The 19,321-nt window shown below is 41.7% G+C and overlaps 1 protein-coding gene across 1 annotated transcript in view; it reads left to right on the forward strand.

The window, feature by feature from the left end:
* COLEC12 (collectin subfamily member 12) overlaps window positions 1–15,856 on the forward strand; it is a 104,878-nt gene extending 89,022 nt beyond the window's left edge. The window contains exons 4-10 of the mRNA XM_068396962.1: window positions 2,138–2,236; window positions 4,766–5,812; window positions 7,231–7,719; window positions 8,144–8,280; window positions 9,058–9,167; window positions 10,868–11,013; window positions 12,370–15,856. Of these exons, the coding sequence (XP_068253063.1) occupies window positions 2,138–2,236; window positions 4,766–5,812; window positions 7,231–7,719; window positions 8,144–8,280; window positions 9,058–9,167; window positions 10,868–11,013; window positions 12,370–12,389 (2,048 nt within the window). The 3' untranslated portion in view covers window positions 12,390–15,856. The remainder of the gene's footprint in view (window positions 1–2,137; window positions 2,237–4,765; window positions 5,813–7,230; window positions 7,720–8,143; window positions 8,281–9,057; window positions 9,168–10,867; window positions 11,014–12,369) is intronic.
* The last annotated feature ends 3,465 nt before the right edge of the window (window positions 15,857–19,321 follow it).

Consider the following 19,321-nt stretch of genomic DNA (forward strand, 5'->3'; position numbering starts at 1 on the left):
TATTGATAATATATATAATTTGCCAACTCCAAGTGTATTGCATAACTGGAGAAAACAGGTGAATATTACACTAAATCTGAACTAATGAGACCCATAGGTGATGTGACATTGCTAGTCAAGGCACAGGTCCAGCAGAAACACTTGGAGTAGGCCTGCTTTTTAAATCTAGATGCTTTCATGAGGTCCTGTCTAAGTGCCCGGAGTGACCCATGTCCTTCACAGTGACTATCCAGAAACAAAGCAGAACACCACAGACTGAACAAGGAGCCTAGAGCTAGCCAGAAGGAAAAGCCAAGTATGGTCCTTACTCTCACTGCATGTGATGCATAGGTGTATCCATGCATCAGTGGAGTGTGAGCAGTAACTGAAAGACCTTTGCTGATCTGGGCTCCAGCCTGGAAGACAGTTGGGCAGGACAAACAGCATTTTGACAAGTAACTTTAACAGGCAGAAGAACCAGTGAAACATTAGTGCTATATTGGGGGAGAAAATGCTTTCTAAAGCAGAAGGTATTGAGCAATGGTCCCTCTGAAAAAGCAAAGCCATTATTGTAGCTTGGATCTGGTGTTTAGCAAGCCATGTGCCATCATCCCAAATACAGAAAACCGCACTCTGACTCTGTCTTTACGCACGCAGTATTCTCTGTTTTACTGGTATGTTAGAAGTATAGAAAGGAAAAGGAAGGTAATTTACCAAAGAGTGTCCGCTCTCTCTGAAAACCTTGAGACTTTTTCTCTGTTATAACTCCACTCACCTCCATGCAGTTGCACCAGAGATAATCTTGGTCTGCTGTTTCTCCTGTTGGTTTTGGGGAAGCAATGGAAGCCTGCTGTGTAACCATGGTACCCAGAGTCGGAAAAACAAGGGCAAAAGTTAATAAAGAGGAGCACTTGGTGGACTACGCTTTAAAGCTCTAGTATTCTTGTGGTTTCTTATGAGCAGCAAAAGATGCCCTAAATTTCCACTTCTAGTAAAAAAACCAAATCTTTACATAGCAACTTCTATGAGGCTATTTCCTAGCTGCAGATTCTCTCACAGACAGAAAGAATTAGTGGTACCCCCTACCCCACACAGGTTTACAGAATTGGCTTCACTGTCTCAAGACATGGGAAATACCTTATTTCTTCTCTTTGAAAGGGGGGGCTGGCACAATAACTCGTGTAGCCTCTCCCAGGGTTGGTGCAGATCCATTCTGCTCCCAGTGCAGCAAAAGGGCTAAATAATCTGCTGATGAGAAGAAATTTCTGCCCCAGTTGTGGTTTGAATGCAAAAGCATATTAGACTAGGTTTGGCCTGGAAGCTCAAGGCTGTCTCTAACCTTGCAAACATTTCACATTTTTGTCACTGGAAGCCACTATGGGCTCTTTATTTGTTGCTTTGCTTTTTCCGTTTCTATATCAATTCCATCAAATAATCAGATTGTCTCAGTGACAAGAAAATGATTCAGACATTACAAAATAAAGAGCATATCAGCCATAAATCTGCACTTGCTGAATGACCATCCTTTCAATCTTAATGAAGCAGAATGGTTTCAAGACCGTTTTGAGTGATCTGTACCATTATCAAGATGTTTAAAAGTTGATCCCCAAAACATTTAGTAATTGCATCTTCAAACTGCTGTCTCAGACCAAAGTTTGCTAGCTAGGTGGCAATTTTTAATGATTAAAAGGCGCGGGGAAAAAAAAGTGTTCATTTTAGGGAGAAATGCGTCATAGCAAAATAAAAGGAAGTTTGCTCTCATACGTCTGAGCCTTTAGCACTCAGTCTGCCTTTGCCACACAGGACTGTGCGTGGAGCATGGAAATACTGTTAAAAGAAAAGGGCTTGGTTCGTGAGGAAAACCCACAAAGAGGGATTTCCTTATTCGAGAGAGAGAAATTGCTCATGAGTAAAGAAATGTTTGGGGACTGTTGGCAGACTGAAGAACTGGAAGAATGCTGGGTCCGACAGCAGATAGGAGCTCATCCTTCCAACATTTCACAGAGCAACAACAGAGTGTAGTGGTGAGCAAGGCGATTTTAAGGTGACTTCTTTTTTTGTTTGATGGTAGTGGTGTTTTTTTTGTTTATTGTTTACTAGACTTTTTTCATAATTTCACTTTTCTTCTTTCCATAACGTACTGTTCTCTTTCCTCTAGTTGTAGAAAAAATGGACAATGTGACAGGTGGCCTGGAAACATCCCACAGAAGATATACAGAAAAGCTCACAGAGGTGGAGAGTGGTCTGAAGAAATTAGGTAATCTACACACTAGCAAAGCCCCTTTGTTTTATGGCTTTGGGGTGTTCTCCTGGCAGATAGTGGCAGGAAATCTGTCTGAAAAATCTCTGTCTATGACAAGATATGGCATTTCTATTCCAGTTTCTCAAGTACTTGGGAAAGCACTTTAAAATAGTTTAGATCAGCTCTACTTAGGACAGCATTTTAAGCATACTGTAATATTTACAGTTCCCACTGAGGTCACTCTGAATTCACTTACACTAAAATAAACAGGCACTTAAATGTTGTCCTCAAGAGAGAGAATTCTCTGAGGTAGAGATGTAAAACATAGCAGAAGCTGTTCCACAGCACAAGAGATTTTACATAAAATGAAAATCTGTCACCCAGTCGTCTTGATGCTGTTTTAGCAATTAAGATTCAAAACTGAAGGCCATTTGAAGGGGTGCACAAATAATCAGCTGTTCAAAACTCTTATGTCTGAAGCAAGTTGATTACTTCCATAAAAAGTTTATCTTAATCATCTCAGGGAATACAAGACACAAGGTTGTTGTGAGTTCAGGTCTCCCAAGTGCTTTCACAGTTCTCAATTTGTGGGAAGATGGAAAATGAACATGGGTAAGGATTCTACTCACTAAGTGTACATTTCTACATTTCTTCTTTGTCTGGAAAGGAGGCAGAGCTATTTATTATAAATTTATATATACATAGACTTATAGTTTATATAATAAGTTTTTATATAAATATTAATATACACATACATGCATGTGCATCTTGAAATAAATTTCATTTAGCTTCGTAAACCATATATTGAGACGTGTATTTCTACGAAAAATTACTTGCTTGCAGCTTGATCATAAATTTTTACAACTTTTTCCCCTCAAAAAATAGCTGCATTCTGAAGTATTTGCACACTGCATTTAGTTCAAAGACACGGGATAATTCAGAGGCATGTACTTTTGCTGATACATATACAGAAGTAAATGTTACACCTTAAAGCACATGGAGTCTTTTGGGTTATATTTGGGTTATTATATTATGTTGATTAAATTTTCACAACTTGGAGCACCTTTGATTCATTCACGCCGACACATTTTTACACGCTGCTGGATGGATGGCCAGTGAGATGCTCAAGACCATCAGTTCCATTTAAGTGGACTTGCCATGGGGGAAGTTAAAAAAGTTACAGGGCAATGTGTGTGGGAGGCATAAAGGTAAGAGAACTGCTGTAGGGCCAAAGGAATATTCAATCACACATGATGAATGAAAGACAGGCCTTCAGGGATTAGCTGTGTGTGGACCTGGCAGTTGTCAGAGCTGTGTGAGGAACACAATATAATTTGAGCTATACCAAGAGGTAAACATAGAGTCAGAGCTGAGAAGATCCTGGAGTGAGACAAGTAGCAGGGAGAGGAACTGTGCTCGGGAAGATGTCCATCCATGAAAGACTCCATAAACACTTCAGACTGAAGTCTCACAAGCCACCATTTGGTGTTCACTATCATGACTCATTCAAACACACCAGAAGAAAGCTCCATACGCAGCTGTATTCACTGTAGTTTATGAAAACCATCCTGCTCTCTCTTGGAGACTGACTAATTCATAAATATAGCTACACTTAGATGAGGACAAAAATACATGGACTGTGTGTAGGAGAGGGAAGTGACTGAGGTCAAGAAAGGGAATCTTCCCTGAAAGTGAGTGTTGACTGCTTATTGCCTTGGTTTCCATGTCCTGACTGATAAGCTGTGCAGCCTGAAAAGCTTAATCATACTCCAACAAGCTTCCAGAATTATTCTGTAGGACAGTGTAAGCAAGAGCAAAGATGTTCCTCAAAGATTAAAGGTTATGCATTCCTCAAACTCAGAACATGAGGAAACAATAACAGCAAAATAAATGTCATTAAAAGCAATAGTAATATGTTAGAGAGAAAACCAGAAATACATCATATCCTGTCATATCTGGAGTAGCTTGCTGGCAAAGCTTTTGTCTCTAACCCAGATTGTTTTACAATAGGTATTAGAACTTTTTTTAAACTAATCCCAAGATTTTAAAAAATGGAACTATATGTACTAAATCCCAGTGAAGATATTCCACCTGCCAGGAAAAGGAGGAAGAAAATATGAACAGCTAAAATTTACTTCTGAGCTTTCAGCAAAATCCAGTTGCAACTTCAAAACATACACTTACTGATACCTCTTTAATATTTTGAATTATGTTTACCATTCAGTTTTCATTCAGAATGCAGCACTACTTGACTGCGTATACTCATTGGTTTCTAACAGTATTTTTTCCCGTATATGATGATAGAATCACCATTTTGTTCTCCTCAGCAAGACACAAGGTCTTCATTGATTCCTTTTTGATTTTTTCTCTGTCTAGTGGCAGAACTTTTCTTAGTGGTTTCTCTTTTCTGGAAAAGATAGCATAGAAGTTCTGTTGACTGAATATTTTGACAACTTGACTGTACTTAAAATACACTGTGCTTTTTTATACTGTGTTTTAAAAAACTCATCCTAAATCATTTCAATTTTTTTTCCTGTACAACAGATGACCAAGCTGGACAAAAAGCCATGAATACTAACACTGAACTGTCTAGCTTCAGATCTGACATTCTGGCTCTTCGTCAGCAGCTTCATGACGTTGCAGAGAAAACTACCAGAAACAAAGATACACTGGAGAAGCTGCAAGAGTCTGGAAATGTGTTAGATGATAGACAGAGCCAAATGAGAAGTGCCTTAGACAGTAACTCTTTCATGATCATCAGTGTCAATAAGACTCTTCAGGCCTATACTGGCTATATAAACAATCTTCAACAAGACACAAGTAATATCCAAACAAACTTGCAAAACCAAGTGCATTCTCATAATGTGGTCATCATGAACCTGAACAACTTAAACTTGACACAAATACAGCAAAGAAATCTTATCAGTGTCCTGCAGAAGTCAATGGAAGATACAAGCTTGGCTATTCTAAGAATCAAGAATGACTTTCAAAATCTGCAGCAGGTTGTCCTTCAAGCCCGAAAGGACACCGACTGGCTTAAGGAGAAAGTACAGAATTTACAGACTTTGGCCGCCAACAACTCAGCGTTGGCAAAAGCTAACAATGATACACTTGAAGACATGAACAATCAGCTTAGCTCCTTCAGTGGGCAAATGGAGAACATCACCACAATTGCCCAAGCCAACGAACAAAATCTAAAGGATCTCCAGGAACAGCATAAAGAATATGAAAACAGAACTTCTGCCAAATTCAACCAACTAGAAGAAAGGTTCCAGGTCTTCGAAACTGATATAGTCAATATTATTAGCAACATCAGTTACACTGCTCATCATCTACGGACGCTGACTAGCAATCTCAATGAGGTCAGGACAACTTGTACAGACACCTTAAGTAAACATTCAGATGAGCTGATTTTTATGAACAGCACACTAGCCAATATTCGCTTAGACTCTGCATCTCTCAAGGTGCAACAGGATTTGATGAGGTCAAGGTTAGATGTTGAAGTTGCCAATTTGTCAGTAATTATGGAAGAAATGAAGCTGGTAGATTCCAAACATGGCCAGCTCATCAAGAACTTCACTATCCTACAAGGTATGCAGCTTCCCTAATGATGCCTGTAATGGTCTGTGCCAAATTCCTGCTTGCATTACTTCTGTAGTTCTGTGGAAGTTAGTGCATGCTGGTACAGAGTCCCGGGGTTTTCCATTATCTAATCCTAAACTTTGGAAATGTAAATGTAGCTTGAATTTTCCTTACTAATTTTCCTATGCCTTCTTTACATACCTAGAATGGGGATGTTATGAAAGAAGATTCTGACTTAGCAAAATTTTATTCTGACTGACTGACTGGATGTGCTTTTGATTTAGTTTCTAAAATAAGCTAGCGAAGGTGTGGAACCTCAAGAAACCAATCCCTGCTAAGGAGGAAATGGCTAAGAAATATACGTTGGACTATTCCCAGAAAGGTCCACCCTCACTGAAAAACAAGTTGCTATTTCACTTTAAGCCAGTTGTTAGTCTGCCAGAAAACATCCTACTTTGCTTAGTTTTTAATCCTGGGATATTTTATTTTCTCCAGAAATAAATAGCATCAAGTTTAAGAGGTTTCTCCCAGCCAAGTATTATCCCAAATGAAAAGAACGCTCATATTTCCAACCTGATGTGAACCAGTCAGGCCTAAAACTCTAATCACAAATATAAATCCATTGCTCCAAATAAACTAAGGCTGAATTAGAGCCAAGGTTACATGTCAGTAACCTTAACCTTTCTCATTCCAACCAGGCCTAAATGACTCCAGTTTAGGAATTTATCTCTGGAGGAGTTTAAATGATGTAGACTGGTGGGGGGAGCAGAAATTGGCAAGGCATTTGCTCATCCATGATCAGAATCAAAAATTATTTTGTTTTTTATTGCTGTCACAATATTGCCATTTCCTATCATGTCTATTGTTGTCTTTCCCTGTATAGCCAGCCAGGTAGCAAATAGTACTTCTGGTCTTTCCCACACTTGGCCAATTGCTCACTACCCATCGCTTTGTCTCTTTTTGACAACCTGTTGTTGAGAGAGCAGCAAACAGGGTCATTGCAGGAGAAAAAATCCTGTAGTCTAAGAGTGGAGAGATGGGGCTAGAAGGAAAAGGGAGCAGAGAGAACAGGAGCATCAACATGCAGGACTATGTGCATCACCAGCATGGAGCATGTCTTACAGGGACTGACGCCTTGACTGGTCACCTGGGGCGTGGTGTCACTGTCCAGTTCACAGGACAAGGTGCATCAGATGATTTTCTTCTGTATCCTGTATTTCATGGATGCTCAGGAAAGAGCAATGGTATATAGTGCCTGAGAAGCAGACGTACTTTTATGAGCACTGCTTGAAGTAGCTGTTAGCCCGGTTTTCACAGTGCTGAATATTTGTTGTTGCTGGTCTGAGATATATTAAACAAGGACCTCACATGGGCTTTTATTCTGTTTTCTGTCTGTATCCCCACTTTTAATTCTTACATTGTTTCAGGCCCTCCTGGTCCAAGGGGACCTAAAGGTGACAGAGGCCCTCAAGGTCCTCTTGGCCCCGCTGGCCTAAAAGGACAAAAAGGGGAGAAAGGAGAGCCTGGACCACCAGGACCTGCAGGTGAGAAGGGCCCACCTGGGCCAACTGGGCCACCAGGAGAAAAAGGAGGGAAAGGTTCAAGAGGATCGCCTGGCTCCAAAGGTCAGAGAGGTTCTCCTGGCAAGACGGGTTTGCCTGGACCAAGCGGAGACCTGGGGCCACCAGGTCCACCAGGCAAAGATGGTCCACCTGGGCCACAAGGCCCACCAGGATTTCAAGGCCTGCAAGGAACTGTGGGAGAGCCAGGGGTACCAGGACCTCGAGGACTACCTGGGCTACCTGGAGTCCCTGGGATGCCTGGTCCAAAGGGCCCACCTGGCCCACCAGGGCCGCCAGGTCCAGGGATGCCAATGGCACTACAAAGTGAACCTACGTCAGTGCCCGAGGCTAATGGTAAGCTATCAACACACCACGTGAATCTTTTACTGAGATACAAATATATCTAGCGGAGGGTGCTCACCACTTAGTTACTGGTTCAAATAACCTCTGCTGCCTTAAACTAGATCTCTGGGATTTATCACAAAGAGCCCTGTTAAGTGAAGCCGTACCTGTTGGTCTTCCTTCTGATGACCTGAAATTGGTTTAAGTTAATGTTTACAGCTAAAGAAAAGGTTGCAGTAGTATGAGTAATAAATAATCCCCTTGACCACACAGAGTCTTTATTTCACAGAGTCAGGATCCTAGTAAGTGTTTTAGATGGCAGCATGCTGTAGATGGGTATGGGATCCTCCACTTGTTACTGGCTCTATGCGGAAAATTGCCACTGGCTTGTTGATTTATCAGTGACTGGTTTAACACAAAAAAATTCACATGACAGGTTGTTCTCCTCATTGGAAGAACTATACAGAAAAGTGCTACTACTTTTCAATTGAAAGAGAAATTTTTGAAGAGGCAAAGTTATTCTGTGAAGAGAAGGCATCACGCTTGGTTATCATAAACAACAAAGAGGAGCAGGTAATTACCTTCTCTTCTGTTTTTCAAGGAGAGAGTTTGAGATTATTTAATGTGCGGAAGCCACAAGGCAAGCAGAAAGCTGAGAGCATCGTGAATTCATATAGTGAGGTAGACATAGTGGATGACTACAGTTAGCATTTTGTCCACCCTCTGTCTGCTCAGCAGCTTCTCCGTGTGCAGAAAGGCAGTGTGAGCAGAGCTGGTGCTGACCCTGAAGATGGTGGGCACAGAGCAGCCAGGAAGGTTGGCAAGAATTGTAGGAGGTTTTAACCTTTAAAGATGGAGTCCATTATGCCTTGCATACTATCCAAAATGTATTCTTTGCAGTGGTAAAAATAATTTAATTTTAAATTGTCTAGTTTAATACATGCAGCCTATGACTACTGTGACTCAAAAATATTTTTAATCTAACTATAAATCTAGCTATATTTTTACTACTGTTCAATGTAATTATTTGGTGGCTACATAGCAATGGGGACATTAAGATACTACTGCTTACTCTCTGGGTTTTTCTCAATTTGTATCTATAAGATCTTGGCTGTAACTTTATGTCAACCTAATTTTCATGACTAGCTCTCTTTACCTCGCATGCAAACACTGCTATGGATTCTAATGTGGGCAAGGGGTCGCAAGGCCAACTCCTGAAACATATCTTCAGCTTAGAAAAATTTCTCTGGCCCTTCCTATGCTGATAACAAAGATGCTTATGAAACCAGAGTAGCTTATTGGCTCCAAAGATGGTTGTGTTTGTTATTGACTAAGATCTTTCTTCCATAGCAATGGATAAAAAGGCAGATTTTTGGTAAAGGCAGCTTCTGGATTGGGCTAACTGATTCAGAGAAGGAAAATGAATGGAGATGGTTGGATGGATCCATACCAGTTTACACGTAAGTAAATAAAAAACAACGGTGTTTATTTTCTGCAGATGCTACCACTCTTGGTGACACTTCTAAAAGCATCTAGAAATTATCCAATGGATCCAGAGGGTTGTAGATGCCAATGAAATAATTCATTACTGAGGTTGCTGTTGAACTGTTTTTTTTCTCTCTACCGTCTCCATGCACAAGGCTTTCTTTCCTTGCCAGGATGAAAACTGAATGTTGAATGAAAGAGTCACAGAACTACATAGCGCAGTGTTTCTTGCCAAAACATTTGCTCCTGACATATTACAAAGTTGAGATGGAAAGCACAGACAGTTTTGCTGTCTTGGTTTGAATTTTCCTTATTTGCATTACAACTGGCTATAAATAGAGTGCTCATTCTGATAAAAAATGACCAGCCTTTAGATAAAGCCCAAATCCAAGTGGAAAGCATTAAACATAAGGAAAATGCATGAAACGAGGGTGTCTAAGCTTTGGCCAGCTGAGAACTGAATTGGCAGCTCTCCAAGAATCCTAGGGCTACACCTAATTTGTCCTAAATGGAACAGATTTCAACCACCCAAATTTTTAATACTGAGGAGTGGACTGAAGAGTTTATAGAGCTGAGCATGCTGTGCTCCAGAAAAACAGGCTACAGTCAGTCAGATGTTATGAAAAGATTAGCTGTGATCTCATTGGTGTTCATTTTGATGAGAAACATGGAAAAAGTCAGATGTCTTTCAAATGAGCCGTAATATTTTTCTCTTTTTCACCCTCCCCATTTTCATCTTTCTTTCTCTTTATGGCAGCACTGTGACTGATTCCCACTTCAGCCACTGCTTTCAATAGGTTTCCACTACACTGTGGTTTTAGGTGCCCTGTCGTAACCTCAGAGCTGTCAGTTACTGATTTTCAAAGTATTTCATTACTTCTGGAAAGCTGTGTGTGCTCCCAGGTGCCTGGTCAGACGCTCTGTGTCAGGCAGGCATATTTTTTAGCTGAGCATGGACCATATCAGCCAGCAATCACAAACTCCCTTCAACAACCTGTTTCTTTAGGAAAATGGAGCTTTTCAGTCCCAAGGTTGGAAGTGTTTCGCACTTGTTAAACAAAAACAGGATGAGGAAACACTTGCTGCAAGCTTTTTACATGCTGCATTAAGTTTCACCATCAAAGCTAACGATCTCAAAAGATACGTGTATATATGCTTTGTACATTCTTTATAAGTCCAAAAATTCACTTCCCATCCAAACATGGGTCCATAAAGAAGATAAGTCTTTACTGTGCCTCCCAAGAGACCGCAGAGGGCTGAGTGCCTTTGCAGTGAGCGATGGCAGGGTGCTGCCATCCTGGGCAGCACTCATGAGCCTGCCGGCTCTTCTCAGTCCCATCTGCCGGCAGGAACACAGTGCACAGGCTTTGCAGGCGTGGAGCAATGCACATGGAGCATGGAGCACTCCCATTGTATGTGCATGTACATTCAGAAACTAAAATAAAGTTCATCGGTCTAATTTTACGTCTCTGAGTTTTGGCAACCCGAGGCCAAATAGATTCCCTTCTCTGTAACACATCTGTTTTCCATTTTCCGCAAGAGTCATGTATTCTTTGTTTCAACGTGTATTTCCCGTTCAGAGCAGATCTCATGATGTTTTCGTTAATTTCTTGCGGTGAAATACTGTCATGTGTGCTGTGTTGTGCAATCATACCTCTTGCTTTTTGGTCGAAAGAAACTGGAAAACCGGGCAACCTGATAACTGGAGCCATGGGCACGGGCCAGGGGAAGATTGCGCCGGGTTAATCTATGCTGGGCTCTGGAATGACTTTTACTGTGAAGATGTTAACAATTTCATTTGTGAAAAAGACATGGACAAAGGTAAGCGAGGTGCTTGGTTTGATTATTTCGCTCTACCCCTACCAGGCCAAATTCAAGTAAATTTTCCACAGCTAGAGGGGAGAATATCCAGGCATAAGGGTAGGTGCTGTGACAGTGCCTTGTTGAGGAAGAGGGGGGATTACACTTGGAGCACGTCTACTCAGATCCAGCCCAACATGCGCTTTTCTAATACTCTGAGCTGGGTTTATTGCAATAAATCTTGTGCCCTTGTGCTCTTTCACCACAAGAAAAGAGCAGCCTTCAAGCTGGTTGTAAGCATAGCATGCTCTGCATCTTGACCATCTCCTGTAGTCTTCAAACGTGCCTAAATAGTCAAGCGTGATTTGGCGCATGCGCCAGACCCTGGCCACGCTGGAAGCTCTTTTTATAGACTCAATGGCTACACAGCGGGGACAGATGGCTTTTAGGATGGCTCAGGGACTGGCCTTCGAAAACCAAAAAGACTCTGTTTTGAGAGTTTGTGCAACAGGAGGCACTTGGTGACTGCTAAGGAGGTCTTAAAATTCCCACCACTGCCAGGAGATGTCCCGCAGGGCTGAGAGGCTGGGTCCACAGGCCGTAAGCAATTCATCTGTTGCAGCTGGAGTGAAGGAGTCATAAACTTCCAATGTGGCCCAGCAGCTACCCAGGTGATTGCCATGGGGCACCTCTTTCTGGTTACACGTGCATTTCTGCAATGGCAGAGGGCAGATGGTTCACATGGCTGCTTAGAGCCCAGCCCCATCATCCCAGAGCTAGGTGGTATTTGTGTTCATGGTGGGGCTCTGCCCAAAACATTCTCTCTTCCATACAATCTATTTAAACATTGCTTTGCCAAGGGTTCTTGAGATGTCCCATAGGGCTGAGAGGCCGGGTCCACAGGCCATAAGCAACTCATCTGTTGCAGTTGGAGTGAAGGACTCATAAACCTATTTAAACATTTCTTTGCCTGGCTGCTGCAGTTGCAAGCATGTAGGCTGGATTTCAGTGAAGGCAGATGGAAATGTCAACTAGAGCCAAAATTACATCCCAGCAACAAAAAATGCCACCCAAAACAAAACCAAACCAGTGCTGAATAAGCTTTACGTGTGTATAACTGTTTGGGTGTCCAGAGTGAAGGACCATGTGTAATGTGATTTGCCCTAGTTTTCCTACATACATTTGTTATTTTATGAAAAATTCATGGTTTACAAATATTTATCCTCCAGGACTTACAGGATCTGAATATGAGTCCACTTAAATTTTAATATACCTTGATCTCTGTACAGTTTTCTTTTTGGAAATGCATTTAATCTTCGTAGACTTTTTACATGATTTTTTTTTCTCTTTGTTTTTCTTTTTTCTCTCATACTGTAGGGCAAATATTTGGAGTGTAATAGGCTGTGACTTTACAGATACTTACATATTACGGAAGTTTACTTAAAGAAGAAGAAAAATCCCGGGAGAGAGCAACATCGCCTACCAAAATTGAGAAGAAAATAAAAGCAAGCACTGAAAACTGGTTTAAATGCATAAAGGAATTCAGCAGCAGCAGCAGCTCTTCTCCAGCGTCCTGCAGTTGAGGCCTTTCAACCCACAACATCAGGAAATACCATTGGACTAATTCGGTTACAGATTTACTTCCCAACCAGTAACCACATACATAAGCAACCTGTGTCTTCTGAGAAAAGACATTCTGTCATTCTGAGTAAGACTGTTGGTCACTCATATAGAAAAACATATAAAGCAACTGTGTAAACAGTATGTTTCATTTGCTAAAATCCCAAATGTAGGAAAATTATACAGATACACGAATATATAGATTTTATATAAATATATATATATAGTCCAACTCTTATCAATAATATGGAATATACTTTTAAGAGCTTTTAAAACTTTGTATTTTTGTACAAAATATTTTCTTTTTACAATTGTTCTCTTTTTTATTGACTTTTTTTTACAAATATAGTGCGCAGGGGCCAAAGAAAACAATAAAGGTACTAATAATTCATTAAGGTTTGCTGTCAGGCCTAGCTCAGCTATAGAGAAATATTTTTCCAGTTAGAAATATTTGTACTTTCCCAGATGATTTGTTCTGGTTAAATAACTTTTCAAGCAGATTTTAGATAGTGTTTTCCTTATTATATGCAGTCTAGTCTGCATGTGTAACAATTAAGTTGACTGAGGACTAGATACTTGTTGTAGCTCTGATCACAGCCAGCGTACCATCAGGGTACTATGCAAAGACCATGTTAATAAAAGCTTTTCCTTCCTGCCTGCCTGCCTGCCTGCCTGCCTTTTCTGCCTACCTTCCTTCTTTCCAGCCTGCCTGCTTTCTTGCCTTCCTGCCTGCCTGCCATCCTGCCTTCCTTCTACTCATGAGAAAATGCCACAGAAGTAAATCTGAGTTTTTAGACTGATTTTGAAATGTTTTCATTCCTTCTCCCTTCTCGGAGGAGGAATTCTACCCCAGTACATGCTACCCACATTGCAAGTCAAGCCCAGATGAAGGATTTTGCGAAAACAGAAACAAAGGAGTTGCACACACTGAAATATCTTTCTTTTTAAGACAGATTTCAAAATCTGGTAAGAAAAACATGCCATACTCATAAAAATCTAATCAACTTGCACTTCTCCAAAGTGCTTTGTAAATTGATCTCTGTGTTTTTTTAGACCAGTACTACTTTTGCAAACAAACCAGAAAATAAAATATGCTGCAAAACAGAAAGCAGTGTGGCTAACGAGATGATATCATCACCCGGCCAGTTTCCTCCACAGTCCCATGAGCCGTTGCACGGCCACACGCTATACCATGAAGGAAGTTGTTTCGGCTTTTTGGGAAGGCGAGTTGTTTTTCCATTGCCTCCTGACCTGCCGTTTACCTTGGCTGAATGCAGATAAGTTTGTTGAAATACTCCAGCTCTGTTGGAAAGAGACACTATTTTGTACTTCGGATTTTCCAATATTGCTCCTAAGACCAACCAATTAAAGACTGCTGCTTTCCTACATCCCACACTCCCTCCAGTGTTCATTTGAGGGGGATGGCTTTTTAATTTTAACTGTGATTTTCTTAAAGAAAATAGACAAAATGTTGCATTTGGGAATCTGTCCTGTGGTACATATTAGATATGAGACAGGAACAACATGAAAATTGCATATGTTTAATTAAAAGTGAAAGGTCTGTGTGTTACAGCTGCAGAAACCATGTGTCACCATCTTGGAGGCAGGGCTTTTCTTCAGGCAGTCTGGATTTCCTGAGACTTTTGCATCAGATTTTGAATACAACATGATTCTGCCATACACCCTCTCATGCTTTACCTAGGTGTTGTGTGTAGATACACACTGTAGTGTTTACATATATATTTACACAGTGTCTATGGAGATAAAGTGCTGGTTTTCGATATCGAGGTACAAAACTATTAATTTGCACGCCCAGAGAGCCTCACAAATACGGGTGAGTGGAGCTTTGCAGAGCAACACTGAGTTAGAAGCACTTCTACCTTTGTTTTGAATGGTGGCTTATTTAGGTGAAATAAGCCCATTCTGAGCATCTGCCATGTTAAATGTAAGTTCTTCTTGCTTTTTACTGATGTGATAGACTTCTATCCACAAAAGTTCATGAGAAACCTGTGTAAGCCCCAGCTGTACTGTTTCGTTGCCCTGATTTCATCCTTCTCTTCCTTCAGCCATAGCAGTGATGGTGCATAACGAGATGAGATGATCCAAGAGTCATCTAGAGTGCTCCACTCCCTCTAAAGAGGTTTTCTGCGCAGTAGTGATCAACAGCAATAGCTGCACTTATGCCTGCATAAGGTGACAGCAATGGCTGTTTATCAGCGATAGCTGCTTAGCTCCTTGAAAGCTCGCACAGCAGCTCTGCTGAACTACGGGCAGTTGGGTGGCTTTAGCATGGAAATAACCATTGAACTAGGACAGTTTAAGGATGCAACATGTTTATTAATTAAATGCTTCAAAGTTAACTTCAATGCTGGGTTGTAATTATCAATAGTAATGCTCTAATTATCCACCTTTAACTGAGAAAGGAAACATGCCTGGGCTCAAAGCTCCCTGTTCACACGTTTGAAGCAAAGAGTGTAGCTGTTTGTTAGGCAAAACTGGCTGGAGAGGGATGCTGCAGTTGTGTGCCTGGTGTGTTCATTCATCCTTAAAATCTGGTCTGAGCAGCCAGGCGGGCTGAGACAGACCATCCTTCTGACCCAGTGTTCCTGCAGGAGGCAAATGGAGGTGTCAAATAGCAACAAAGATTGAAATCATGGGGAGGACCGGGAGACTGTTAAGACAGCTCAGGAACCTGTCACAGAAAGGAGAGATTGGCAGGGATGCAAGCAGGACACCAGAAAGGGCCAAGAAATAGTCATGAAAGTCAGAGCTGCCACACAGGGTCTGGAAAACAACCCCGTTAAATCTGCTTTCTGTATGGTTTGAGCGATAATTCAGGTTCTATGGGAAGTTTTAAGTGATAGGAAATTATTTTGTCCCAGCTTGAGTTTAGGCTTTCATTCTTATGCACAAATACTGTAACTTGGCATGCTGAGTACACATTTCCATCATCCTTTTTCTTGTTTTACATCAAAATAGATGCGAGTTCATATATCCTGGCAAGCACTGGGACTGTTGCAAGAAGGGGAGGGGAAGGCAGGCAGGGTGCAAAGTCATTGTGATTTACATCCAGTGCTGGATTTCTGAGTGTCATTTCTGACTCATTTCATTAATGAATTTATTTGGAAACACCTTCAGCTGATTAGAGCGTATAAATCTCAAACTGTCATCCCCTTTGATGTCTATAAATAATACCTGCAAATTTTCCAATAAAGGAAGCACTAAGCGGAGACATGGAAGTGAATGTTGTTTACTCTGTGCGTGCTTGTGTAACCAAGAGAGATGTGGAGATCAGAGATGTGGAGCCAGAAGCATTCGTAGGTATTAAAAATCAAACTGATGAAAATTGTTTTCAGTAAAGCCTTCCTTCTCACTTACATCATCCTAGTTCTAAGCATGACTGTGGCTATTTTATCCTTTAATTGCAGTTTTAGTGCATTGTTCTTGCAGTACCTAGGTGCTGGAAACTTGGTTTTAAAGGTCTGAGCTGAACAAGACCTTTAAGAAGGTCTTAAGAAGCAAGAACTCCCTCTTGCAGTTCACTGTCCTAGCACGCAAAGCACCTCAGATGGGCCCTCAAGTGAAGGATGTCTTGACTGGAGTAGAGCAGGATCAGTCCCTAGATTAGCCATTATTGTGTCTATCTTAAATCGGCTGTTTATAATGGCTAATCTGATCTTGCTATTTCTCTCTCTCTCTGATGGCTGACCTCCTCTTTTAATTTTCTGTTCCTGGCAAGTAGCTCCTCTGTTTTTAGCAAGTAGCAGGAACTGGTCTCTGATCACTGGCAAGGCAAGGAGCTGGTCGGAGGGCGGCTGCTAGCTGACAGAGGAAACCGCTCCGCAGCGAGTAGGGGAAAGGCAGACGAGCTGATTCATGTGTGAGAAAAAAAAAAAAAACACTTTTCCCCAGTGCAGCTTCCTTGGTTAAAAGCACAGCAGCTCACGCAGATGTAGCATCCAAAGAGAACAGAATGTCCCCAGCCCCAGCCTCCAGACTTGCTTTGCTTTTTCCCCCCCCTCACTTCTGTGGGTGTCTCTGTGCACCCTGGAGATGTTCACTCCTCCGTGAACGCCCGTCTGCCCCCGGAGCAGGCTCTGCGCTGCTGCGTGTGGGAGTTGGGGCTCACATCGGTGAGGGACTGGCAGTGGGACAGCTGCCCATGCCTGGTGCTCCCCTGCACTGGGATGCCCCACTCCTCCCAGGGCCCGGGCAGGAGCAGGAGCAGGAGCAGGAGCAGGAGCAGGAGCAGGAGGAGGAGGCAGCTGTAGGGCTCCTGGTGCTTAGTTTGGTTATCTATAGATGGGAAAGCACAGTGCCTTACGGACGAAACCCTTGTTCCCCAGAAACCAGGCCTTCCTAAAACCAGAGCCTGTTTGTTCATTCATCATCTCCACCTCACTTTTTCCATGGAAAGAAAAAAAGAAAAAAAAAAATTGGCTAAAAAAATTTTTGAAAGTTCTCACGTGTTTTCTTTCTTAGGGTGGAAGACGTTTGTTTTTTCTTTCCATCTGGCTCAGAGATGAAAAAAACATTCTTTGATTTCTTTTTCAAAATAAACTCAGTGTAACACTCCAAAATTTGTGTAGAGATTTTTTTTTAATAGCACAACAATAAAAGCAAATCACTAGGCAAATAATGCTCTTTTTAGAGAAGATCTTGCATGCTGTGAGGATTTTCTTACCCAAAGGGCTTCCCAGAGGCATGTAAGTATTGCCAGCTCCATTTTGTGACTGGAGGAAAAAGGAGATTTTCAAGAATATGATTCATTTTAATGTCCCAGTTTTAGGGATCTTGTTTTCGTATGTTGGGGAGGTGATTTTGAGAGATTTTTTCCAATGAAACCAACATTGGCATAGAGCAAATTAGTTTTCATACACCTCAGTGAAGGGAGTGGACTTTTCAATGCTAAATTAAACAGAATGGTGTCTCTCCCACATCACCATGCCTATGGGAGATGGCTGTTTCTGCTGCTGTTTTGAGAGCAGAGCTCAGTGTGATCACAGCATGGCAACATCAGCCCAGTAGAGAGCAATGTCTTGTGTGAGTAAGAGTTAGCAAATGACACTAAATTACCCAGAGACCCCTTGATTGGAGGGAAGAAGGTTAAAGGACTGCTGAGACTATTGACTTCTCTGCAGCCCAGCTTCAATAAATCTTCCTAAAAACGTACCAAGTTCTACTTCAAAAATAATTAGGGGGTTCTTTGCCCCTTTAATCATTTTGGCTGCTCTTCAAAAACTTTATTAGGAACCTTCTTTTAATAACCAGCATGAATGCAATTATGTCCAGTTTAGACACATTTGTTCTCGTTCCAGTGCCGTCCTTTAGCTTAAATAGCATTTCTCCTGGGAACATCATGCAATTGTAGTGGTCAGTGTGGAGACATTCATCTTGAGGCGCAGTAAGGGATGGTTAGGAACAAACATATCCCTCTGGTGACAGAGGCTGGCTCTGGTCCCACCATCCAGCCCCAGAAGGGATTATCTGAGGACACGCTGGGCTTCTTGCTGAATGGTGGAAGTTTCCATACTCTTTTCCTGTTAGTACTGCTAGAGGACAGGGAGCAACAAAATGGGTATAGAGGATGGTTTGCTGGTGAACTAGAGTAGGTTACAAGTGCTTGGCTTTTTATAAGGTAGTGCTGCGTTTTATAAGGCATTTGAAAAATTAGTCTGTAGGTCTTGATCTTAAGCACACTTGTTCTGGTTTTACACCAGAGCAGAATCTAAGTGCAGGTCAGATTTAGGCCCTTGATTTTCAAGAGACTAAAATACCCGATTCAGAGATTAGCATATGACTGCTACTTTTTCTGATCTATCTGTCCTGCCAAGGCACAAATCCACGGCTCCATCGTCGGTGTGGTTCCAGTCTCTGAGAACTGCTTCCAAACTCCCTGTATGCACAGTCATCCTCCTGCCAGCCTTGCCAGAGGTCCTGCTGGTGGAAGATGCAAGTCTGAAATGTGACTTTGGAAGAAGTTTGTTCGGGAATCCGTCATTTAGAAGTCTGGGTATATTGCGAAGATGACATTTCCTTAATTCCAGCTCTATTAGCCACACTCATAGAAAACAGATGATGGAATTATTTTTCTGAATGGTAACAATATATTTTTGGCCACTTTTTTTTAAATGTCAAAATAAAAGCATGGATGTGGAAACTGGAGAAAACACTCCTTGGCATTTCAGTATCCCACTGTAGCAGGAAAATAATGTTCCTGGATTAAAGCCTGTGAGAACAGCATGAACTGATATTTGAACAGCAGACAGCTTAGTGCTATCTGCTTGTGGAAGCAAACTTAACTGTAGGTACAGCCTTGTCGTGGGTCCATCTTCTGATGGACAGGGACAACCCTGCATGCCTGCAGTGTTTGAAAGAAACTGTGGGAGATAAGAGAGAAAAAAGGTAAAGAGAGAAGAGTTGAGGACAGGAAGGGAACAGAGAAAAAGAGAAAGAGAAAGGGACAGACAGGGAGGAGAAGAGAAATAGATGGAAAATGATTGTGGAGGAAAATGAACCCTGATGTTCTCATCGTGGTTTCTAGTAAGATCAACCACAGAGGAGCTCTCTTCTCAGAAACAATATAACAGGACCACTATCGTGGTTCTCGTAATTCCCATTCTCGGCTGTGAAAAGAATACATCCTTGCCTTGAGGGAGAAGCATGTCATTCAGTTGGTGCCTGAAGTCATGTACTACTTTCCCAGCAC

The sequence above is a fragment of the Nyctibius grandis genome, chromosome 3 (genome assembly GCF_013368605.1).
Source record: "Nyctibius grandis isolate bNycGra1 chromosome 3, bNycGra1.pri, whole genome shotgun sequence".
Classification (NCBI taxonomy): Eukaryota; Metazoa; Chordata; class Aves; order Nyctibiiformes; family Nyctibiidae; genus Nyctibius; species Nyctibius grandis.